The 25,715-nt window shown below is 42.9% G+C and overlaps 1 protein-coding gene across 8 annotated transcripts in view; it reads right to left on the reverse strand.

Annotated features, from left to right (window-relative positions):
* Positions 1–25,715, reverse strand: part of phf21b (PHD finger protein 21B) — an 87,237-nt gene that overhangs the window by 27,837 nt on the left and 33,685 nt on the right. For all 8 annotated transcript variants that reach the window (XR_011694106.1, XM_071501767.1, XM_071501766.1 and 5 more), the window contains one exon: positions 16,457–16,501. Coding sequence is in view for 5 of the 8 variants with exons in the window: in XM_071501765.1 (XP_071357866.1) it covers positions 16,457–16,501 (45 nt within the window). In the remaining 3 variants the exon portion in view is untranslated. The remainder of the gene's footprint in view (positions 1–16,456; positions 16,502–25,715) is intronic.

Consider the following 25,715-nt stretch of genomic DNA (forward strand, 5'->3'; position numbering starts at 1 on the left):
ATTCATTCAGCGTCAATAAATCTCTTGTGTATTTCAACTTTTCAGCACATTTTCCTTCAAATAATTAAGATACATACAGATTTTTTTTATAGTGTCACTTCAGCTCCTTTCATTGCTCACACTATAAGTGACTCTTAACCCAAACTGAGGGGTTCAGGGAACTGAAATAGTCTGTGTTCATCTCTAAACCTACGAACGGTGAAACATGAAGGATAAAACGTGTGTTTTCACTCAAACAGCTGTAATCAGGACTTTATTCTCTGTGAGCTGTGAGATGTTGAGCTTTATAACCTCTCCCTCAGTACGAGTTAAACAGACATTAGAGTATCTGTGAACTCGCCGTCTTTCCTCACTCGACTGACAGAATTTAATTGAGAACGCTGCCATCGCTCGACGGCCACGGTTAAGGTCATCCGTCGGCCCGGCGCTGTTTACTGCAGATGCAGCGAGCGGACAGGATTATCCACACTCATTATGTTCTCTGTTTTGATAGTGTGCCTTTGAGATAACGAGGCTGCTGAAAACGCATTAGTAGCTGTTCAGATTTCCATCAGCGCAGCTGCCAGACGTTTTCTTTGTTTACACTCCATTTAGCAGCGAGGCCCTTCAGTCCTGAAAGGTGCTGAGGAGACGGGCAGCTGCGGTTTGTCCTTCCTCCACCACTGAAGAAGAAAAACTCACATCCTTCACTGCACTAATAAAACAATAGAAAACACTCCTCCTCCTCATTGGATGGTCCTGCACTCACAGTTCTGCATCAATAAAGGTGAAAAATAATCAGCTGTGGAGTGTATGCAACAAACCATCAAAAGGTCCATTCAGTAGCAGGCCCAGAGCTTTTTATCATATCCCAGGATCTTCACGGTTCTGCTCTTGTGGAATTGTTGATGTTAAAATTTCTCTTTTAAATATTTCAAATGTTTGAACATTTATGATTCACTCCATCTGCTGAAGAAAACTGCACCACACAGCTGAAAGCTCCAGAACAGCTACTAAATGTATCTGCTGCATGTGGTGAGATTTCTTCAACAACTGTTTCTGAGGTCAAGAATAAACTTTCAGCCTCAACTCATCTCTCCATTTCTAAAGTTTCAAGATGTCAGATTAAAGGATGTTAGACGGAGGGAAGGAGGAAGAAAGGACGACAGGTTTTACAGGTTTAGATCATCTTCATGGCATCGAGCTGAAAGTCTCAAACCTACAGCAACGAAAGAGAAGAAAACATCCTCACACTTCTCTCCACTGGGTCAAACAGATTAACAAAGTGTTTCTTTTTTATTGCAGTGGAGATAAAATCTGAATCTGCCTCATTAACTAGAAGCAGAAAGTCTCCAAAACAGGAAAAAACTGAGGGACCAGAGCCAGTAGACTGTACATGGGACCAGTATTTGAGCACATGGACTGTTCTGGTCCCAGAATGAGCCTCTGTTGTTGATGACTGATTTCCTGTAGAGGCGAACCCCCTCCTCTGGCAGCGGGACAGCTTATCAGCAGGGGCACACAGGACAGAGTCTGGCCCCTGGCCCACAGTTTGGCAAAGGGGGCATCAGGGTGAGGCCCCTGCTGCTCCACATGTGGAGGTGGAGGCTGAGCCAGCAAACACAGCGTTTGCAGCACAGCAGGGGGCGTGGCCAGTGGCTGCGACCCAGCGGGGGTCACCGGTCCAGAGGAGGGACACTGCAGCCATCAGTTCAGGACGGAACCAGCACAGGTTCATCCAGGTGTGGATCAGCTGATTGGGAGTCCACCGTGAGTCTCCGGGGACAGAGACGAGCACAGAAAGATGTTCAGGCTCCTTCAATACTTTAAAGACGTAACTACATCAGCGTGAAGTCGGGTTTTTAATCAGACACAGTTTGTGTGTTTAACTGATGAATATTCAGGAGGAGAGGCTGAGATGTTTCAGTCTGTATGAAAGTCACACTGATTCTATGGAAAACCTGCAAATGTGTAAAACACAAGGTCATAAAATTTTACTAACAAAAGCTGCTTTGTTTTCACTGGTTTCATCCACATCTCAGATCTTCTGAGCATCATCAGTATCAACCACAGGAATCAATACCTTGTTCCAGACAGTTAAGCTGAGTAATTAAGAATTATTTGTTTCCTTCTAAAAGAAAATGTATGTGAATGTTTGTCCATCTGTTCAGTAAGTTCGGATGCTGCAGATGCTACAGCAGTGTTTCAGTCTCTATATTCAACAGTGGTGATTGTCAGTATCGCTGCTCCTTTGCTCTCGTCTACCAGCAGATAACAATCACATTAAAATCTTCATTATGCAGCCAAACAACAACTGTGATCTCTCACTGTCACACTCAGGCAGCAGAACTCCTCATTTCCTCCCACAGGAAGAAAAAACAACAGTTTGATCATGTGGTCAGTCTCCGCCCGTCACACCAACAGTGGACAATAAATCCATTTAAATGCAAATCAAACACGCCCCAGGCCTCATTTTCCTCATGTTCAGTGGAATGTGACACAACATCGGCCACTATATTGAACCGACAGCAGGAAATGTGCACGACCAGGGCTCAAACGATCAATCAATGTATTGATTAGTGGATCAATGACAACTCTGATAAGTAATAAGCATTTTAGAGACATTTAACAACAGAAATAATGTTTTCAGATTCTCAAAGATTACGTTTAATATGACCGTTGGTTAAAAGCACTTTATTTTATTATTATCATTATTATTATTATTATTATTATTATTATTATTATTAGACTATTAATCAGACTCTTTATTTAAAATGAACTCATATTACAGACAAGATTTATTTCTAATTTCCCCCGTTTTATAGTATAATAATCACTTTAATTTCCACAACACTAATTACATCACATCAGTGACAGTCATGACAGACTCAGCACTTTCTCTGTTTAACCTTTTTTCATTACATATTTAATCCTTATCACTTCTGCTTTGCTGTTTTTTTGATCATGATTAAGATGCTGTTAATGAAACTCAACTATCTTCCAAGTAGGCTTTTAATTTGAAACAGTAAGTGTTAAGTTGGAGAAAATAGTAAAGTAGAAGCAACTGAAAATTGTTAGTGAATAAAAAAAGTGTTTTTGAGCAAAAAGTTTTTATTCACAAATTAGCTCCAATCACTTCTACTTTGCCATTTTTTCAATCCTTGATAAGCTGCTGTCAGTGAGACTCAACAGGGGATGGCTGCGTCTTTCAAAATTCAAATGTATGAAGGATGTTTTTAAAAACGGTGCAGAAGACACAGTTGGAAAAATTAGTTAGATGAGTCCAGTCACTTCTTTGCCATTATTTTCATCATCATAAAAATACAGCAGCTCAGAGGACATTATACCTCCAATGCCTGGGAGGCTTTCAATGTGAAAATAACCTGAAGTGTCAAGTTTAATTAAGTACAATTAATTAAGACAATGTAGAAGCGACTGGACATAATTTGTGAATAACACTTTATTTCTCATCCTGTTGATGAAAACAAACATTATACTGAATTTATAAGGTGAAAATTTTTTTATTTGTTCCACTCCACTGCAGACACCACTTTAAGACAAGGCCCGTAGTGATGGACATTTATAGATCTGATAATTAACGAATGAATCAAGAAAATGATTAAATAAGAACAAACTAAAACTTAGATTTGGACTGCCGGTCAGGTTTTCCTACTTTTGAAAAATGTCTGTATTATTTACTAAAAAACAAAAATTATACTTATTATCATGTTCTTATGAACAGAGTCAATAGCAGTTTAATGGCACAAAAAGATAAAACGGAGGAGCTGTGTTGACTTGGTAAATAGACCCAAAGACAGAAACTTTAATTACAGAACCAGAATTAGTGACAATGCCTCTTCAGTCGATCAATAGCGCCGACCCTAATCACTTTGTTTTTCTGTCGGCCTGCTGCCTTCAGGTTCTTTGATTTCTTTCTGTTTTGGAGAAGAGAATAACACAGGAAATCACAGCAAGCAGCTTCAAACTCCGGTTTGTTTATCATCTCAATTAATTTTTCAGCAAAGTGCCCAGAAGATGTTTCACCGACTGAATGCCAAAACAGAAACAGAACTGTTTCTGAGCCGAGCCTGCTGCGAGTTTCCAGCTATCATCATCACCATCGCTGAGATTTCAATCGCCAATCTATGCTAATTGGGTTTTCAGAAGTGACAGAGCCACTGCGCCACACAGATGAATGGAAGCTGATAAAGGATCTGGGTTGAAACGCCACTTTTTTCCTACGTTTCCAGTCTATTTCAGTTCACGTCGCAGAGCGATGGTGGTTTGTTGAAAAGCTGAAGTGTAATGGAGGCTGTTGTGACACGCTGACACTGCCTGCTGATCTCACCACAGCTCCTCTCAATAAAAAATAAATGATCAAATCTCATGCTCCGTATTGGCAGAGGGACCCTCCTCTGCTTTTATTACAAGTTAAATCGTGTGTCAGCTCGGCTCGTGTCTGTCTCTGTGATTTGAGACTGAAGCGATGTTTGTTCAGAGGCTAAGAGCAGCAGCCAGAGAGGGATTTCTGTCTTTATTCCACTTCTGCAGCATCACACGCTCAGAGAAATGTTGCTATAGAGACTTGTCACTCGATCACAGTTGCCGCTCGCAGCCCACACAGCAGGAGAGCTGGTATGTAAATGAAAACAACAACGAGAGGAAAATAAAACAAGTGCAGATCTGAGTCGGTCTGAATCCTCTCAGGGTTTGTTAAAACCTCACGGCCCAGCCCTCGTTCTCATAAAAGCTCACTTTGTGTTGTGGCGTCATTTCTGTGCGCGTGCACACTCGTTTCATTATCGAGGCTTCCTGTCACTTCCCGTCAGCCTCAGGGAGAGGTGGGGATTCACCTCGCCATCAACAGAGAGGACAAGGCCCAGCGGGCGAGAGGCAGCGGCAGACGACACCGCTGACGCTTTTATACTGAAGGGAAATTTCAGTTTCCTGTCTGACAGATGCAGAAGCATGCTGCTGTTTGTTGTGGTTTGTTTGTTGGGCCGACTCCTCGATCAATACGCTGGGAAATCAGTTTGGAAATGGAAATACTAAAAGTGAAAAAGAAATAGTTTTTACACTTGGCTGAGGCAGAGAAACCAAAGAGAAGATGCAACAAACAGAAACACACAAACATGAATTTTACTTCCTCTACACAGAGTCGTGGTTCAGATGGACCCTGAACGCCACAGGAGGTCCTCCCTCCCTCATTCCTGTGGACATCAGTTATATATGAATCATTTTTACAACTTCCACAATCCACTGCCACAAACTCATGTTTGTGTTACTGCAAATCACTCACACATCAGATCAGTCCTGCTGTGAAACTGCTGTTCATTCACTGTCCATCCACATTTCACTTTCCATCACTTTACTTTGCACATTACAGTGAAACTTTGTCCAGACTGTGATTCAGCCTCCCTCGTGACTTTTTACAGGTTTACAAACAACATCTGAAGGCGTCACCTTGGAAACGATTAATCAGTTAATCAAGAAAATGATCGTCAGGTTAATGGATAATGACAATAATCATTAATTGCAGCATTAATCTGTTTAATTTTATTCATTTACATTCACACTTAAGTTCACTGTTCACATTTGCTACATTGTAATCCAAATTTGGGACTGACTCTATGGCAACAGCAGCAAAGGCTCATGGGTGTTGAAGAAACGTTGTTTCTAAGAAATCTTTTTTTTTTTGTTAGTTTGGTGAATTAAATTGGTTCCATTATCCAGACTGAAACAGTCAACGCTCTATTATTCAATACTATTCATCAGTGAGTCCAAATGTTTAATTATGATTTTTAAATCAAAAAGTTCACTGAATTTTTAGAGTGAAAATTTTGAGATTTTCTAGGTCAAAATTACCATTTTAATAATCATGACTTACAAATTTACTTGTGTTGTTCCTTTATTTTTCTTTTTCAGGCAGTAAATTGCTTCCATACAGATCAGAAGTTCATCAGTGCTTCATGCTTTTGATCATTCTGATCATCCCACAATGCAGCAGGTTCATTCAGTCATTTCTGTTGAAACTTCACCTGAAATCTGAGCTTTAATCTTTAAACATTTATCTGAGGCCAAACCAAATCACCGGCTGAAGCAGAAATGATGTGAACATCATGGAGAAGAATGTGGCTCGAGCCCGTCGCAGTAATGAAGACATTTATTTACTGAGCCGACGGGTCCACACCTTCAGCGAGAGAGAGGAGAATATTGACCGGCGGCGGCAACAATGGCAGACCACTGAAAGGTCAAACTCTATATCAAGTGAAGAGCGAGGAGGAATTACAGCCTCGCTGCTGCGTCCACTGATCATCTCAACTCTGTTCTCCTAATCAGAGATAATAGGAGGGAGAAAAATGGCACAAAGAGCAGCAGGAGACATTATTGGTGCTGATTAAATGGCCAGTTAGTGTCTGTTTGAGCAGGTTGGGCTGAGGCTCGGTCGCCTCTCTCACCTTGTTCACACTAAGTAGTTATAACACACTCTTCTTACGGGTTACACTGAGTTAGGACAGATTAAAGTCTGCTGCTGATGCCCAAACCATGAAATGATCTTCCTTAATATGTCGCTGGCCTCTGTTGGGCCGACAGAACCATCTGAAGCAGCAGAGCAGCTACACAGCAGCTGAACGGACACCTGCAGGTGGACTAAAATACCAGTTAATATATTCAACTGTAAACTAAAACTACTTCAGAATTTCTTATAAATGAATCAGTTTTCTGTTCACACCATAAAGACATCCTCCTCCGTTTCCAGGACAGCTGGAGACAAACCTGCAGACCAGCTGAAAACTGTGAAGTCTGCACAAACATGTCGTGTCAGTCTTTGACAGTGAAACCTGACGACTGAGTGAATCCACGCGACAACACAGTGAACCTCTGCTCTGTGACCAGCGGAGCTCTGGAGGTAGACGACCCCACAGAGCCTCCGAGGACGCCGACTGTCACACGCTCTCAAACCAAAACAAACACAAGCAGCAGCTCGTTCTGTTGATGCGCTGAGACGTTTGTGCTGAAAGAGCCAAAAAAAAAAGGAGGAAAAAAGCAGAGAGTTTGGTGAGATGCTGGATGGAGAGATGAGGAGGACTGGAGGGCCCACACAGGGACCTGGACGTCATCAGTCACTGGTAGATCACTGTGGATGGATGATATGACATCACATCACTCATATCTCTGCTCAATTAACTTATTCTGATCCCTCTGTACCTTTAAATGTCTCATCCCGTCAAATTTTAATTCATTCCTTCAAATTAACAGTGTGGTGTTATCACTGTCAGTAAATTTTTAGATTTTGATCTCAGACTATCAGGATATACTTATTGATTTTACTTATCTATGATCAACACTAAGCTGTATCTTTGACAGGCATGAAACATGTTTTGAACTGTTTTAGTGTAAAAATGAGACCACAGCTGTAAAACTCAGCTTTAAGGTTTAAGATTTAGTCATTTGAAGACATGAATTATTAATGTGAGGGTCCAACTCGAGTCATTTCAGGCTCTGAGTAACTAAACCGAGGGAATAAAAGTTATTTAAGGGGATGATTTGATATTTGAGGGGACAAATGAGTCATTTAACGGATGATTTATCTCCTGCAGGACTGTTGTTGTCAGACGACTGCATTAGTGTAAAACTCAGATTTTATTGAAGGTCATAAATGCTACAACAGCAATAAAAATCTCCATTTTACATTGGTGCAGTCGTCATGACAATAGAAAGATTAATTATGGGATTGAACATCAAAAAAAATGTCCAATCAGAGAGTCAGAGGAGACAGGTCGGTTCCTGTGCTGCTGATGAGGACTCACACGAGTCATAATCATGAGTCAGTATTAGACTTTTATTTTGAAATGTATCCACTGAGCCTTTCTCCTCTGTGGTGGGATATGTCACAGAGCGAAGGCCAAGCTAAAGTCATTTGTCCTCCTCGAGCACCAGCTCACATTCCCCCTCTCCGTCATAAATAGCCTCACATATGGCGACAGACACAGACACGTTATTAATTCAGCCTCCACTTGGCAGTACGGCGGGGAGCTGAGAGCTCTAGACCAGGACCAGAGGGGGTCTGAGGGAGTCCAACTGGCCCGTGGGAAGCTTCGGTGCCAGGGTCAGTGCCCCGCACTCGCCGCAGAGACAACAACCATTTAACATGTTGGATTAGCCGGGATTATGGACATCTGTTGAGCAAAATGAGATGCTTCTGTTGGTTTATCTTTCCTGCTGCGACAGCAGAGCAGCGGCCGGAGGCAGCAGGAGAAATTCAACGTCAGAGTTTGGAGGAAAATATTACAACACTTCTACACTTCTCATAGAGGAAGTCTGGTTCTGTGCTCGACTACTGACGATGATGGGTACACGTTAACAAATATAATACACAGCTGCAGTAAACTGCTGAGTCGACTTTTGAAACCTCGAGGAACATTTACCTGCCACTACCTGTTCACTTCACTAGTTTTTTTAGGATCCCTGTTAGTTTTGTAGCCCTGAGTCACATGATCATCACCAAACACAGCTGAAACCAGTCACTGGTTAATTCAATGACAGATAATTAAATGGCAACTACTGAAAATCAAATTATCAAACTTTGTGATGTCACAACAAAACAGTCACGCCCCAAGCCCCGCCCACCTGGACCCACCATCCAACCTTGCAGGATTTGGTTTCTCTGAGTGTTTACCTGAAATCTGCTATATTCTTATTGGACCACTCAGAAAACAGTCAGCCAATCAGAAGAGAGGCTCAGATCCTCTCTTCTGATTGGCTGACTGACCTGTTGTTCCTAGAGCTCCAGAGAGAAGCCTGAGAGAGGAGATGTAAAACTACACTGAGATGGTTTTTGGTTCTTAAAACCACAAATATATCTTCTGATGGAGATCAACAAGAAGTTAAAATCTGGACCTTTAATCGTATTAAAATTCAAAATCAAACAGTTTTCCCTGAGCTCCACTTTCACTGTCACTTTCATTTAATAACTGTGTCCAGAATTCACAAAGTGACCTTTAAAGATAAATAAATAATCTGCTGCTTATTCAAATTAAATGTTCTTTTATGTTTCCTTTTGTTTCTCTCTCAGACACCTTTCCTACGCCCAGTACTTCAGGTTTGTGTGGTACACAAACTTCACAAAACCAGCAAATAACGACACGAACTGAGACCAAGCTGTTGAGAAACACTATAATCAGGTGATACGTCACCTGCCTCATATGTCACAGTGACTGATTCTCTGGCTGTTATGCATTTTAACTGAGGTATTTCTGACTTGATTTGATGATCTTTCTCCCAGCTCTCTGTGATCAATACTCACTGTTGTCATTTTGAATTATTGATCAGAGGAGTAAATCTAAGCCCGTCGATGCCTTCCACAAGACATTTATAGCCCCTGTTCTGTTTGCATGTGTTACAGCCTTTATCAAATTTCATCATCTCCATTTGTCAAGAGGGCGAGTCGACAGAAACGGCTGCGAACGTCAGGACAAAATAAAAACTTGGATATTAGAGCTGCCAGTCGATTTTATTTCTATAGCACCATAACAGACGTTCTCTCAGGGCACTTTTCATATAGAGCAGGTCTGCACTGTAGTTTATAATATTATTTACAGCGGGAGGGGGGAGCAGCACCAAGCAGATGCAATGCAATTAATAAAGTAACATCATTTTCATTATCTCTTAGTCTCTCAGTCACTTTCTGATTGTTTGGTTTATAAAACGTCAGAAAACAGCAAAAACACATTATTTCTTAAGTGTTTGTTTTGTTTCACTCAAGAGTCCAAATGTTAAATAAATTCATTTACATCCAATCAGTAAAACAGAAATCCTCTCAGTTCAGAGGCTAAAACAAGGAGATGTTTGGCAAACAATTATTAATATTTACCAAAAAGTCTCGACTGTGATTTTTTTTCTTATTATTTATATATGCACATATTTAATTATGTTAAGTACCATGTTGAATTAAATAATATGCAAAACAGTTGAAACGACTGCTCACCAGTGCAGCCGAGGTTTAATCCAGTGTTAAAGGTCTGAACTGGACTAAAGGCCTCTGCAGGGCCCTGACACTGAACGTCATTGGGGGGGGGGGCTGCAGGAGGAGGGGGACAGCTGGTTCTCCTGGAGAGCCACAGACACACTGAGCGAGGGGAGGATGGGAGGAGGAACAGGGGTGAGGCTGGGGGTGTCTGCTGGCTACAGAGGGGGAGGGGGGCTAGCTGAAGGCCAGCAGATGGACCTCTGCAAACAATAGAGGCAGACAGATGCAGCCACAAAGAACAGCGCGCACACACTCAGCACAGACACACACTTCAACGCACAAACACACAGACACAAACGTCCAAATCTGAAAACTGAGGCCAGTGTGAAAATGTCCTGAAGGTGCAGTTCATCAAACAGACGCCGGGGGCTCGAACACAAGCTCTGACTGTGGTGAAGTGAATCTACAAACCACACGTACTAAAATGTTGCAGCCTTAACTTCTGCTTCAGGTCTGCGACGTCTCTGCTGCGACAGGACGTGGGACCAGGACAGTGAAAGAGGGAAGCATTTTATTTTACAGCTAATTTCCTGGAAACCTTCTTCATCATTTCCCGAAAATGAGCAGATTTTAGCTGCAGACACAGTTTGGTCCTAATTACAAGGGAAGTGGAGAAAGTGCTTCTTGCTTCACTTATCAAGAGCCTGCTTGTTATATAAATGATCATGAAATAGAAAAAGTCTCCTGAAGTGTCCGTTGTGAACTCAGGTCTGACTGCAGAGTAATTACTGAGCATCTGCTGCATCTCTTCAGACATTTGAGAACTTCCTGCAGTCACCCAGGGGGATCTGAGGGGGACAAAGGCAGGGTGTTTGTCCCCGCCCAACCCCCCCGTCATCTAGAGGGGTGGAGGGGCGACACAGCCTGAGGCAGAGAGGGAACATCCCAACACACTCTGGCTGCTGTGCAGGGTGCAGGGCGGCCCACGTAATGGAAGAGGGGGGGCTCATGTTTCTACTGAACAGGTCTGAGGGACCGTCAGCATCCTGAAGACCCTCTGAGACAGAACCAGTGACCCAGCTCCGTCCCCGCCCTCCTCAGCCTGACTCCACCGACAGCAGAGCATTTACAGTCTAACAGAAGCTTTCACTGCTGTCGTCCTGTTACTCTTCATCTGATCTCAGTCACACAAAATTATTTTTATGATCAAATAATCAGCGGATAAATTTCTCACTTGTTTTTTTTTCTATAAAATGATGTGAAGAGTCCAGAGATTCATCTTCAGGGTCTTGATTTTTGTTTATGATATTTCATGTATCTCAGATATATGACAGACCTTTTATGGAAGCTGTCCTGGTCTCCTCTGCTTTCATCAGATATTCTCCTGCTGGGTAACAGCGTCAGGTTCACCTTCACAGCTACGCTGACGATACACAACTTTACATTTCCCACGATCAGAACGAGAATAAAGCTCCATGCTCCCTAATTTTCTTACAACTGACTGAGGATAAGACAGAAATACTGCAGTTGGTAACAGAGACAAAGTGTCCACCAGGCCTGGAAACTTAGACCAGAAGAATAAAGTGGGAAAGATAACCAAACAGCTTTCTCCACCTAAGACACATAATCAAAGTGTGTCTGTTTGGTCCAAAAAAGTTAACAGAGAAACTCTGTTTCTGATTGAGAGCTCTGCTGCTGGAAGAGAGCAGATCACTCCTTCTCTACCTTCAGAATAGATTCTTTTTACTTGTGCACAAAGCTCTTACAGGTTTGGTCTCTTTCATCACTGACTCTGTCCCTCCACAAGTCCTTAGATCCTCTACAACAGGGCGTCTAAATGTTCCAAATGTCCCCCAGAATAAAACTGGGGAGGGGCCTTCATCCATACCTGTTCAATTTAGCTTTTAATTAGCTTCTTTCCTCCCTTTCTCCTTTTATATTTGTCAGAACATTCTGAGTTGCATCTTGTGTATGAACACTTCTATACAAATAAAGTTTATTATCATCATGATTATTTTTCAGACCAACGGTTCAGAAACCTTCGGTTTACTCTAATATATGATGAAGAGAAGCAGCCAATCATCATCACCTCCAGAATGACTGAAGCAACAACCTGATCAATAGATGCAGATGAATTTTTCCTCTAATCAAACGATCAGAAATCGATGTCAGGGGATAATGTTACAAGTGAATCATCATATTTGGACGATGAGCTCACAATAAAAGTGAAAATGAAACCGTGTTTTAATCTGGAGCTGTTATGGTAAGAAAAGTGGTTTTAATATTGAGGAAACAGGATCATGAAGCCATGATGAGCCTGAAACGACTGTTCATTTAAGTTTATTGGGTCATAAACACTCAGCTCACTGCATCATGAAGCTGCTGCTTCTTCTTCACACCTCACCTGGACACCTGAGCCAGTGATGCTGCCGATTCCATGTTTGGAGGATGTATTCACGCAGCCCGCCATCACCTTTGTTTGGTATTTACTCAACCACATCTTACAATAACCTCCGACCACTGGAGCCTGCCTGACGGAGGCGGCGTGCCAGCACATGCTGAGGACAGATAGTGGAGAGGAACCCAAAGCTCTGCCGCTCAAAGCAAAGGTTGTGTGTAAATGAGGCGTTTTGTCCAAACAGAGAAAGTGCAGTTAACCAAATGTTGGAGGCAGATGTGGCAGATGGTGCGTAATTAAGCTCCGTGTCAGAGAGGAGACGACGCCGGGCCTGGACATGAACAGGAAGACTCACCAAGAACCTTCAGGTTTCTCCTCCGTGTCCGACCAGTCTCTGATTATTTCTCTTTATTTGCTCATTATTATAGTTTCTCTCTGAAAACTGTGTAATTCACTCTGTGATGGAACCAGAGATTTTGTCCTCAGAGAGAAAGAAGATTCACTTCAAGGCCAAAGTGTGTGGACACCTGCACCGTACACCTACATGTGAGATCTGATCATGTGACAGTGACACCACCTTCTTCAACCTGCAGCTCCAACAGCCTCCACTCCTCTGGGTCCAGTCTGCTCCCAGTCAGACACAAGATGAACTGACAATTAACTCCACTGCTGATCGTTTTCTTGATCAATCAACTTGTTTAACTGTTTTTAATTTGTCGTTTTCTCCATAAATTGTGAGAAAATAGTAAAAAAAAGTCAAACATTTTATTTTCCCTGAGCCAAAAGCCTCGTCTTCAAATCTATTTTTCTATCTGTTATGTTCAATTTCTTATCACAGGGACAAGAAAAGCAGAAAACTTAAGATTTTTCACTTCAAAATGACTTTGAGGAATCGATCGATTATCAAAATGGTTGTTGATTTGTTTTCTCAAACCAATAATTAATTAGTTTAGCTCCACTCTGGACAGACTGTCCCTGTAAATCCTGACTGAAGCTTCTTATCAGAGTTTGTGGAGGAAGTGGAGGAGCTCCATCTCTCTCTTTATCCGGCTGCTTCCTCCTTCTTCTTCTTCTTCTTCTTGCCTCGCTGAGTGTGACGACTTTCAATATCAGTGTATTTGGTTTGAGGCCAGTGAGCAAATATTGACGGAGTGGATCTGAATGAAAGACGCTCTGTTTCTGCAGCGCTGCGTCTGAGATGAGTTTTCCTCGCCGGCTGGAGGAGGGTGTGCGTGGCGGCGGGGCTGGATGGAGGACACTCCAACCCTCTCTACACCTGCCCCACTGCTGCTGCTGCCCCCGTCACCTCAGCTGGATCTGAACCATTGATTCCGGCTCCGCAGCGTCAGGTGGTTTGTTTCAACGCCCGACTCACAAAGTGACCCTAACTTCTGCCTAAACCAGTTCCCTCTCCAACTCAATGATTCGCACCATCCAGCCAATTACAGCGGCCTTAAAAAGTGGCCGACACCTCGCCATTAAAGCGCCCCCCGACTAATTTTTCTACACCATTATAGCTCATCCGCAATCACTTCAAATTAGATCTACGAGTCAATACGAGAAGTCAATATTTAATTTGCTCCCAGCAGGTGGTGATTTAGTCAGAGACATGGTGGATCCCCGGCATCATGAAGACTGTGTCCTTCATATGAAGCTGTGAGAGGACCTGGGGGGGTGGGAGGGCATTGACTGGAGACAGAGAGTGGGAAATCATGGCCTGACTCAAGGTATTTTGTCACTAAGTGTAGATGGATTACTGAACAGGCCTACTGGGAACAGGTCCAGAACCTCTGTCTGAGGTGGTGGTGAACACTTCCTGTGGGAAAGTCAAGAAACAACCACAATAAGACAAACTGACCACAAAGTTAGTTTCGTTGCACAAAGAAGCAACGAAAACTATGAGTGATATCTGATCTCATGATATTTGGAATCGATATTAGCTTAGCAGTTAGCAATGGCCTCTCACTCATAGGTTATTACTTGTGACATGTAACCAATCAGACGCTTCTGTGGGCGGGATTTTAAAATGAACTTATTTTTATTGGAAATCAGATAAAAAAAAATGCTGAATATAACCGATCGACTTCTACACACAGACCCACAAAGGTAAGACGACCAACCACAGGGTCAGAGCGAGGGGGGAGAAGATACAACAAAACTTCTACACAAAATAACTCGACTTTCCTTAAATATTTGTTTTCATTCCTGTGAAATACTGAACATCTTCCCATCGTCATGAGTCTAAAAACAATCAGAGACAATGAGGGGGAGGAGTCAAACGAGGAGCCTGTGACACATGAATTTTTTGTATTTATAATATTTTTGTGTGTTTTCTTATTGAGCTCTCAGGGCCACCGTAGATTTAAGGCTCCGGTCTGGATCCCCGGATGCTGACTGGCTGTTAGACGCCTCAGACCCTCCCTCGGCTCTCCGGAGGATTTAACTCCTTCTCTGTCGTATGATGATGATGAGTCTAATTACACCTCAGGGAGGGAACAGAGGAAGGTGCTGGGTGGAGCAGCACCTCCACAACCACTGACTGAGTCTTCAGCCACAAAAAAAAACCTGAGGAGGTCTTGTGTTCATGTGTTGTGTTCATCTGAGTGAAGACAGTCTGCGTCCACAGCAGCACCACAGGGAAAACCCAGTCTAACTTGTGTGGGGATCACTGAGGTGACAGTTGTTCGACTCTCAAGAAGCAGCTTTAATTACCTCCTCTGGTTTAACAGCGGCAGGAATAAACTGATGAAAACATCTTTAACAACACCACTGTCACGCCGTGTTGAAAACAATTGGACGCCGTTCAAACTGACGAGAGTCCTGCAGTAACCAGCTGAGGGGAAAAAATGCAAATGTACCCGTTTACAAGGTAAACCTGTAAAACAAATTCAGCCTCAATTACACACGCCGATGCCTTGCAACAATTATCCACCCATCACAGAGCGCAAAGTTCATTTTAATTAGTTTTTTTCCAGAGCTCTTGTGCGCCGAGCGCTCTGCTCTGCGAGGGGAGACGTGTGCAGGCCTGCACAGAGCGGCGCAGCCTCGAAGTGAGGCGCCATCCACTCCCACTGTAATGAATCGCAGATCTGAAATTAAACTGACACATAATGAATCTCCAGCTGTTTTCTTTTCACTCGTCCCCTCGTCTCTTCTCTGTGAGAGCAGCCACACAGGCCATTTACATTCCTCAGCAGTTCCCTGCAGTCACTAACACTCCCGTCACTGACGAGAGGACGGAGATGAACCTTGGACCCACACAGGCCGACACAATTGAGACTCCCCCCAGCGTCTTTAAGTTAGAGCTTTCTCAGGTTTGTCGTCTTCGATCTGCAGACGAACAAACACAAAGTTTCTCACACTCCACTGTTGAAACAGAGGATTCTGGGTCGTAGAAACGTTACTGGTCTCTCACTGTGGAAGAGTACGAGTCAAAGAAAACAGGAAGTTGAATTTAAACACTGTTCAACACCCTCACAGCTTCTCCAGGTGTCTGCAGATGATCAGCTGTGGACAGTAGAGTTGGTTTTACTTCTGTGTTTTACTCACATATTTCTGTGACACTACTTTACACTTCTACTGTACTTTTACTGCACTGCAGTTCACACACAGTTGACACAGTTGAAACAAGCCTCTATGACAAATTCAACCTGTGGTTTCAAACCTGTGTCATGTGTAGTTTGCACTTTGTCATGTTTAACACGTGTTGAAGTTTTCAGATGTTTCCTCTGAACTTTAAACTATAATGACCACCTCCTCCTCTCTCCGCATTCAGATTACATCCCTGTTTTGTGTGGTCACACTGACCTTGACCTTTGACCTTTGACCAACAAAATGTATGACCTGAGAACATGACAGCAGCTTCAGTTTAACTTATAAACATTATAAGTTAACTCCATTGAGCATCGATGTATCTGATTTTCTGATGATCTGTATTTTTACATCAGTTCAGTTCTCTCTGAATTAAAAGCTGCACAGAGGCTGGAGGTGGTGGAGAGCAGCTGAGGGTTGAACACAGGCCGTGTCACTGTGACACACTCAGCTCAGCTCAGCCTCTACAGTGATGTAACCTGTGACATGGGTCCAGACAGTCAGGTGTGTCTGCCTACCTGTCCGTTCTGCAGTTCATTGAGGCCTTTGCACAACGTCTGATTCTGTCGAAGAAAAAAGAAAAATGAATCAGCTGTGATCATGTGATGGTGAAATTTACAATCAACACATTTGAAACTTTGGAAAGAGCCACCTGTGAAAATGATCGAGAAACTGTTGACAGAGAGTTTGTGGTTGATCCAGTGAATTAGTTTGTTAAGCTTCATTTAGGAAAACTCAATGAGCTCGAGAAGCAACAAAACACACAAACAACATCACAACAACTGGACAACTCAGTTACACAACTGACAAATGAAGAAGCTTCGCAGTCTTATAAACCCACAGGTTCCTGCAGAACGAACAACAACAACACAGACACATGTTTACTGAGGCTGCACCGAGGTCACCATCACATTATTCATATTCAATGGACTGAACTTATAAAGCTCTTTCCTCTTCTTAGCAACCAGCTGATGACAGACACAATGTTTAGCTCTTTATTTCTGAGCCGTGACCATCTCATCCACACCTGGAGCCTCTCGGTCTCTACCTGTCCCCTAAACCTGCTGCAGAGAGGACCAGGTCTGTGTGAACCCAGAGCAGCTGATCTGCACATTCAATCTGTTTTCACTTGACTCTGTATGACTCTGTTACATCAGATAAACACCAGTTTCTACTAAATACTTCAAAATAAAAGCACCATTGCAGAAATTCACTGTATTACAAAGTTTGACTCCTCTGTTGGACCCTGAGCCACCAGTTGGGAACCACTGGTCTATATCCAGGCTAAAACAAAAACTCCTGAAGTGGAAGAACTGTATCAACAACTCAGTCATTTCAGAATAAGATCAGGCTGGAACATGCACTTCTGTTGAAAATGACTTATTGGTCGACGTCAGTTCTGCTTCATCGTCGTCCATCAGCAGCTGATTCCTTCTCCACACAGTAAACTTTCTCCTCTGTCTGATCCACTTCACGCTGCGGCGGATCCTCGTCCTCACCCACCCTGCACTTTAACAAACAGCAGCGAAGCCTTGGGAGAACAAGACGCCGCGGCGCCGCAACAGCTGGGCCGCTCTGAGCCGGCACAGGAAGATCTGCGCCTGTTTGTCATCTGTAATCTGAAGGATGCACCAGGAAACGTCTGGGGAGCAGAAAAACCCCAGCCCCGTCCACAGTCTCTGCTTTTATTTCCCTCCAGCAGGGCAGGTGGTTAGGATAGAGGAGTGTGTACACGTGTGTGTGTGTGTGGATAGTCAGATAGATAAATAGAGGCGGATTCATTCTGTATGCATTGCTTTTCACACTGGGGAAATTTATAAGCAGAGTGCTGATAGTTTCCAAATCAGCTGCACTCGGGAGTTGAGCGGCGTTGCGTCAGAGAGAGATTACAGCGCCGCAAAGCCCGAAGCCCGTTACAGCGTCTACACTGTGTTTGACAGTTCACTGTGTCTGTTAGCGCTCGCTGCCTGTGTCCAGGCTCCTGCTGCAGCCTCACGTTTCACAGCTGCTGCAGAGGATTCAGGCTGAGGAAGAACTGAGAGAGACGACCTCTACAGCTCTAACAGTACGAGGGGGGGGGGGGGGGGGGGGGGATACTGTGAGCAGCTGAGATTTACAATCCGTCATCCTGGCAGGTGTTTAAACCATCACACACACCCCCACCCTGGTGGATTTCCACAGTGTAGTTTTAAATGATGGCGTTCAGGTCAGTGTTGTGTTTGTGTAAATCTACGTTCACCTGCACGAGCAGCCAATCACAGTCACCCGAGTCCTGCAGATATAAGTGGTTGTGATGAGGAAGGACTGTGGACTGTAGAACAACATGTTTACATGATGCACTGGATATTAAACCTTCCATCTCAAAATATCTTCATTTATTTCATTTATTAACTCTTCTTCAAAACAGCTACAACATGTTGCCTCAACATTAATCTACCTGGTCTGCTCCTAACAACCAGTGACCAAATATTTTATTCAATTTACACCAATGACTATTTAACTTTATTAAAGCAAACGATTTACCGGCTGCTCTATAATCAAAAACACATGGACATCTACTTTTATACTGTTTGGACCTTTATTATCATGTGGCTCAGAAATGGAAAACCTGGACCACTGCTGCAGCTGCTGGTCAACAGGAAGAAAATAAGCAACAACAAACATCTCATTATAAAATGAGAATAATTCATGAACTTAGTTTGAGTGTTTGCTGAATATTTTGAATTTATCTGTGGTCTACACTCTGAGTTCTGCTGATGTGGAGTTTATTATTTCCACTATTATACAGACCTGCAAACACATGGAAACACAAGCAAACACACAACTATTTTCAGAGCTGTAAACAAAGATGAGCAGAGCACAGAGAAAAGAATTCAGACTTTTACAAAAGAAAAAATGAATAAATAGACAAGGTGAACTCAAACTCCAGAATCAGATCACTTATTCTCCATAAAACGCCAAAGCAAAATAAATTGAAATGGCAGCAGCTGCAGCGTGTTTGTGTATTTGTCCTTCATTTCTAAAAACACAAATATTTGGTTTGCAGGACACGAGATAAAGATCAGCTCACTCAGAGGAAAGAACCGACGGAATCTGCTTCAAACTGCATCTGAATGACTCTTCACTCTCACAACACAATCCTCCCCCTTCCCCTGAACGCAACAAAATGAAAACAAATGGCATTTCCCCCCATATTTACAGCCCGAGCATCTGTTCAAAACGCACACAAACACAGACGGCTTCTGGTTTCTTGTTAGCATTTGGACGGGGAGGCTTTCTGGGGAGAGCATTAGCGCTGTTTGGCTAACTCTGACGGGCTTCATCTCTCAAAAGCTGCAACCGTGGAGCCTCGTGGGAAACGGCGACCACCTGCCCAGCTGCCTCCATCGCCTTCCTCCCAACACGCTGCTGTCCCAAATTTAACTCAACAAATGTCTGGAAAATGTGTCTGTGGCCGTGGAATCGACAAGAGGAATCTGCAAAAGGTGTCCAGTAAATTTACAGGATGATTACAACTGAAGGTCAAACTCAAAGGTCACGGAGAATTTCATGTAATGTCATCAGAATGATCAAGTGTTCAAAGTGGAAATGGTTCATCCTCTGAGGACCGTGACTATCCACAGAAACCCAGCAACAAGCTTTTAAAAGATTTTGTCAGTGTCGAGTTTAGGTTTTGACTTGAGAGTGGCTCCAGGAGGAAGTTTACTGAGACTCCAAAATAGACAGGGTTCATCCTCTGGGGACCATGAATCTGCTCTGTAAAAATCATGGTCATCTGATGTTTAGATTTTTGTTTTTCTCGTATGTAAAAGTAAAAAAAACTTGTTTCCCCAGTATAATGCTAATGAAAAAAACACCAGAGAGACTGATCCTCTGGGGACCATGAATATCCACAGAATATTTCAAGCATACAGTGTCTGATGTAACCGTCCATCAGGGACCAAGGCGTTGTGACATTTTGATCAGAGGCTGGCAAGCTCACTGAGTGTCCGGAACGGAAAGGGCTGATCCTCTGGGAACCATGAATGTGGTCAGTCAAATTTACATCAACACTGATCTCAAGATTTTAATTTTTCTTGCTTCTGATTTGTCTGGTGTGCAAGGAGATTTTTCAGAAACATACATAGGTCAGATACATACAGGAAACAGGAAAAGTAAAGATACAGGAAAAGTAAAGATGCCCCTGAATTGGTCATCTCTTATCCTCTGGGGACCATAAATATGCACAGCTAATTTAAAAGAAATCAGTGGTTTGTTTTTTAAATAACTAATAAACTAAATAACTCAAAATGTTAGATTCAGCTTCTGGGGACCAGGAATAAAAATCCATCCAGCCCACAGATGTCGGAATATCTTGCTCTTGTATATATGTATATATTTTTAAGTGCATTGTTATGACCAGAGATAATATGCAGCAGGTATTCTACAGTGGTGACTGAGAGGCCAATCACAGGAGACTATCTGGGGAGTAGGAGGTGTAAGGAGGAGACAAGGCTGAGGTGCAGGATCAGAGAGGAGGAGGAGGAGGTGGAGGCCTGGTCCCCAGTGTGACAGCAGCTGATGGCAGCATGAGGCTGAAACATGCTCCGACATGTCAGTGTTCAATTAGAGGTGTGGCTCTCACATATTCACAGCTCCAGCAGGAGAAACAGCCACTTAGTTACAGTGAAAATGACTGTTGGAGCATCATTTAGGATGCCTGTGGATACTGTTTCTACATGTTAATTAAAAGAAGCTCTTGGAAGCTCTATTTACCAGCTGTTGTGTCAATTTTTGGAGAAAAAACATTTTTCCTTAAAGCAGTGTGACTCTTTGGCCGAGTGGGATTCTGCAACAGCAGCTGCCTCCAGTTTGGTGACAGTGAGGAACCATTTACAGAGTTTTACAACCTGTTTTCATGATAATAAATCATTTACCAGTGATCTGCACATTTGTTATAAGCTCTCAATAACAAAAACCTTCATGTTTGGAGGTCATGTAGAGTTATTGGATATATCATGGAAATATGTAAATACAGCTGAAATTATTGATTCATCTGTTGGTTATTTTCTTAATTAGTCATTTGGTCTAAAATGTCAGGACTTTGTAAAAAGGCCTGTTTACTTCACTACAGCCCAACAGATGTATGTAAATATCTTGTTTTATTTAACCAACAGTCCAGAACCAAAAGGATTAAAGAATTAAATCTTCCTGTTCGAGAGGCTGCAACCAGCAAATGTTTGGTTTTGGTATTAATTGATTAACAAAATAAAAATATCTTTGAGTAAAAGACTGATTTCACAAAACATGACGGCAACAAACAACAGCAGGGGAAAGAAACATTTTTAAGACTTCTGCAAATCAAATCTAAGACTTTTAATTCCTCCTAAGCCCTGTTTTTGTTTTTGGTTTTTTTGTTTTTTATTTAAAGAAACTGAGTCAAAGCTTTTCACCATTTTCTATCACAACTGGAGCTTTCGAGGTTTCTGTTGAGCGAGGCTGTCGGCGGCGCGGCTCTAACAGGTCACTGTGGAGAAAATGATTGAGTTCGTGGAGCTGCAGACACGGTGCGGCCTCTGGGAGCTGCAGACGACACAGTGTCATTCATTTCTGCTCCGCAGTGACGGGCAGGGCGACGGCGGCTCACTCCATCTCCATGCTATCACAGCACAAATTGCCTTTTCATTAGAAGCAGGTAAATGAAATTGTGTTTTGTCTCTGCTGCTGCTGCACATGAGACGGCGGTCGTCCTCGTACAGACGCAGAATCCACTACATCCTGGACAGACTGACGCGTTCATCAGAGGAGGGAAACCCTGCCCACCAGCCCTCTGACCTCTGGAGGCTGCCACTCTCACACTTGTCAGGGTGTTAGATGAAATTTTGTTCTGATGGATGATGAATGAAGCAACTATGGCTTCAGCCTCCACTTCCTGTTTTGTTTTCGTTTTCATCTCAACTGGAACAACAGCATAGACACTATAAATTTGAATGTCACTGACTGACTGAGTGATGAACTTACACCATTGGTCGGCCAGCTGACTGTTGGGAGTTTCCCCATTGGCTGCTGCTCTTTCAAAATAAATTTGGGCGAACAGTTTCTAATGCATCATCAAGGGCACGTTTACAGGCAGTGTTGCTAATTTAGCACCTTTGTCACAACATTAACAAACCTGACGTCTGTTTTCCTTTCAAAAAAAGCACCTAGTGACAAATCTAGGAACTTCAGTGACTTTAGAGAACAGTACTGCCCTGTGACTGGGAGGTGACTGCAGGTTTACATGTTGTCTTATTGGGCCACGTTTCAGTCACTGTTTCATTCTTGTTCTGTCTGACAGAAATTAAAAAAACATGTAAATAAATATAAAAAACACAACCTTGAACTATTTTCTAATCTTTTTTATGTAGCCTGCTGAACACAAACCAAACAAACCACATCACGAATCTGCTGCTATCTATAAAAAAAAAAAAACAGACCTTCGTCTCTTTCTGCCTCACTGGTGTCGTGGCTCTAGAAAAGACAACAATCTGGTCCATGATGAATAAAACGCCTCCGAGCTTCAGTCCAGCGAAGCTGATTTATTAAGGAACATTACCTTTTTATTTTGGGTACATTATTTTCAGGCCTGTGCACAAACATGGAGGCATCTGCTTAAAGGAGTGGACTCACTGAGCAGTTCAATGTCTTGCTCAAGGGCAGTTTGGCAGCAGAGATGCTGGAATCAAACCAGTGACCCTCCATTTACAACCTCTGTTCTTGTTTTCACAGCCTCACACAGGTCGTCCTCCTCCAAATGTTCCTGAACTTTTTCCAAGAAGTGATTTGTTCCTCTTTGCATCACATGATCATCTCTCTCTGTCAGCATCTCACTCTCATCTCTGCCTCCTCTACACGACTCTTCTTCCTGTGAGATGTTTGCGAATCACTGGAAAAATGCAGCTCTCTGATTGTGAGGTGCTGAACCCAAAACGTTTGTCTGCTCTGCACAGAACAACAGAAATACTTCACAGAAAACCAAAAAAAAAAAAACAGCCCAAATAATCCTGGAATCCTCCGAACAGCATCTGCAGCTGCTGTTCCACTGTTCAAGGATATTTTTTCTTCAAAGTCTTTATATATATATTCATCCTGAGCCTCCTCTTTTCTCTGTGGGAGATTCCTCACTAAATTCAGGCCTTTGTACTCCTCGTTCAGTTTTCTAATAGGAGAAATTCCTTCAGGCTTTGATCATTTCCATGTAATGTTCCAGTACATAATGTTCCACAGGCTTCCAGTTTTCACCCAACACTCATTTCTACTGCAGAAGAAATCATCTGACTCAGTCGCAGCCTTTTTTTTGATTCCATTGTCACAGAATTTCTTTAACTGTGTTCGTAGACAAATGTTTCTCAGTCGCACAAACCAGCAACTGCAGCAGCACAACGGCACCAGCGTCTAATTTTAGCAGGAACTTGAACGTTCCTTGACATTAAACCGACACAGAAAAAGCCGTCGAAAGGTCAAATCTTCTATTAGTCAAGACGAAACCCTGCGCAGCAATCAGACAGGGAGCTGTGTGCAGAGCTGCGTCATGCAAATAACACATCAAATAATCAACTGACTTTCTGCTGGTTAGACTGAGTCGGTCCATAATCTGCTTCACAGCCACATTAAAGATCCATCAAGACTGTGTTCTACATTTTACCGTCTCTGTTAGACGTGAGAACCACTGGACACATGTGGTCAGCAGCTGAACACAGTCTGAAAACAAACTGATCACAGAAAACAACCAAACTCCATAAAGAAAACTGTTGATTTAAGAAAACTAAAGTGCAAATATTCAGTGAGTCATTACAACTAAAACAGTTACACAAACAGAAGACAGGTCCCAAATGTTCAAAAATATAAAGAGAAAATTAGCAATAATGCTAAGCTAACAGTAATGACTTCACTTTACTGTGATGTAGCAAAAAAAGCATCAAATCACATGTGAGCCTGAAACCTGAGAATATTTCACTGTTACTCTTATCACAGCCGCCACAATGTCACAATTACACAACTCTCCAGGGGGCTTTTAATTTGAAACAATGGATACAGGAAGTGGACACACGCAGTGACACCTGGTCAAGGTGAGAGAGAGAGAGAGAGAGAGAGAGAGAGAGAGAGAGAGAGAGAGAGAGAGAGAGAGAGAGAGAGAGAGAGAGAGATTTAACTAGTTAGACAGATACTATATTCACTCAGACCACTCTGCTACGACACAACCCGTCACAGTCCGGTCATCAGGTTGGTTCCATGTTTCAGGACTGGACTCTCTTCTTCAAGAACCTGAGAACCCGTGTGTCTTTTACCAACTCGGAACCAGATCAGAACCAAATCCCTGAGCATTAAACAACCACAAACCCCCCACACATCATCTCCCTGCACAGCACAAATGTCAATCATTAAATCACCTGATCCCAGGTCCTCTGGTTCAGGTTAAAGCTCTTAAAGGTCCCAGAACTTTGTTGAAGGGGATATTTGTAAGTTTTCTCTGGCACCAAATGTGGTTTCTGGTCACTTTACAGGAACTTCAGCCATTGTTGTCTTTATAAAACCAGACATCCTCTGAGCAGCTACATCTTCAGAGTAGACTGGAGGCTGCAGCTAGCTGGTTAGCATGCTAACTTCAGTAGAAGAAGAAGCAATGAAAGAGACAAGAGTTAACACTGGTAAATGAAGTTTGATGCTGAACTCAATATTTCTGTTAGACTGGTAAGTAAAGAGCTGCTAATGCTAACGTTAGCAATGTTGCGATAGCAGAACTTACAAATAGCTCCTTTAAAATCCTCTGAAGGGGTTTTTAGTTCTAGACAAACTTCCTGAGGTTTGAGAACAGAGACAAGCTCAAGTCACTTCAGACGCCAAATTAAAACCTCGCCATTTTCCAGGCTCATGGTTGAACCGTTGTTTCTGTTGTTTTTTAGTGTGAACCACTTTGAGTCACTCACTGTGTCTGAAAAGTGCTGCATAACTAATGTTTATCATCATTACTACACAGCAGCCTCTGCCGACGAGCTCTGGGCTCTGCTCCGGCAGAGACAGTCTGATGTACATTCACTCTTCTCCTCTGCAGAGCAGATAAAAGGCAGAGAGGGAGAATAAACCCTGCATCATGTTTGCTGGTGTAAAAAAGTCATTGTGACTGTGTTTGTAGCAGCTCCAGAGCTGCAGGCGAGCGTCCACACATTAGCATTCATTTGAATTCCATGTTGAAAACAGAGTGAATAGCATCAGAGAGTGAGATCAGGCCTGCAGTCCTGCTCCCGTCAGCGCTGCACGTCTACGTCCCTGCGTCTTTATTTTTATGCGAGCACAAGCCTTGTTATATTTGGCATGTTGCTACGGAAACTAGCCTTCATTTAAGAACTATGGGTGCCTCTTCCATGAAGGGTAGAACAAACTGTGCCAAGGCTTTTCTTTTCATCTCTGAAGTAGCCCTTTGACACAGAGCTCAGGTACAGCCGGGAACAAACAGAGAAAAAACTCTGTGGCAAGCAAGTCATTATTTTTCATTAAGCAAAGCTGCACAGTAATCACTCTGCCTTCCCAGGCACGGATTCAGCTGACCGTTGAGTAATGTGTGGTGAACACACACATGGAAACACACACTCATGACCAGGAGCTGCGGACAGACAATATGGATATACAGTCCTCAGAAATAACAGCGCCTGCAGGCAGCAGCGCCACTTCAGCTCGCTCCAAATAACTGGGTTAATTTAGCCGTTTAGTGTGATGACGCCCCAGGACGGCGCCCAAAAAGACATCCGCAGCAGCTCCAAC

This window comes from Trachinotus anak, unplaced genomic scaffold (assembly GCF_046630095.1).
Source record: "Trachinotus anak isolate AG129_WGS33_773 ecotype Australia unplaced genomic scaffold, CSIRO_AGI_Tana_v1 ptg000018l, whole genome shotgun sequence".
Classification (NCBI taxonomy): domain Eukaryota; kingdom Metazoa; phylum Chordata; class Actinopteri; order Carangiformes; family Carangidae; genus Trachinotus; species Trachinotus anak.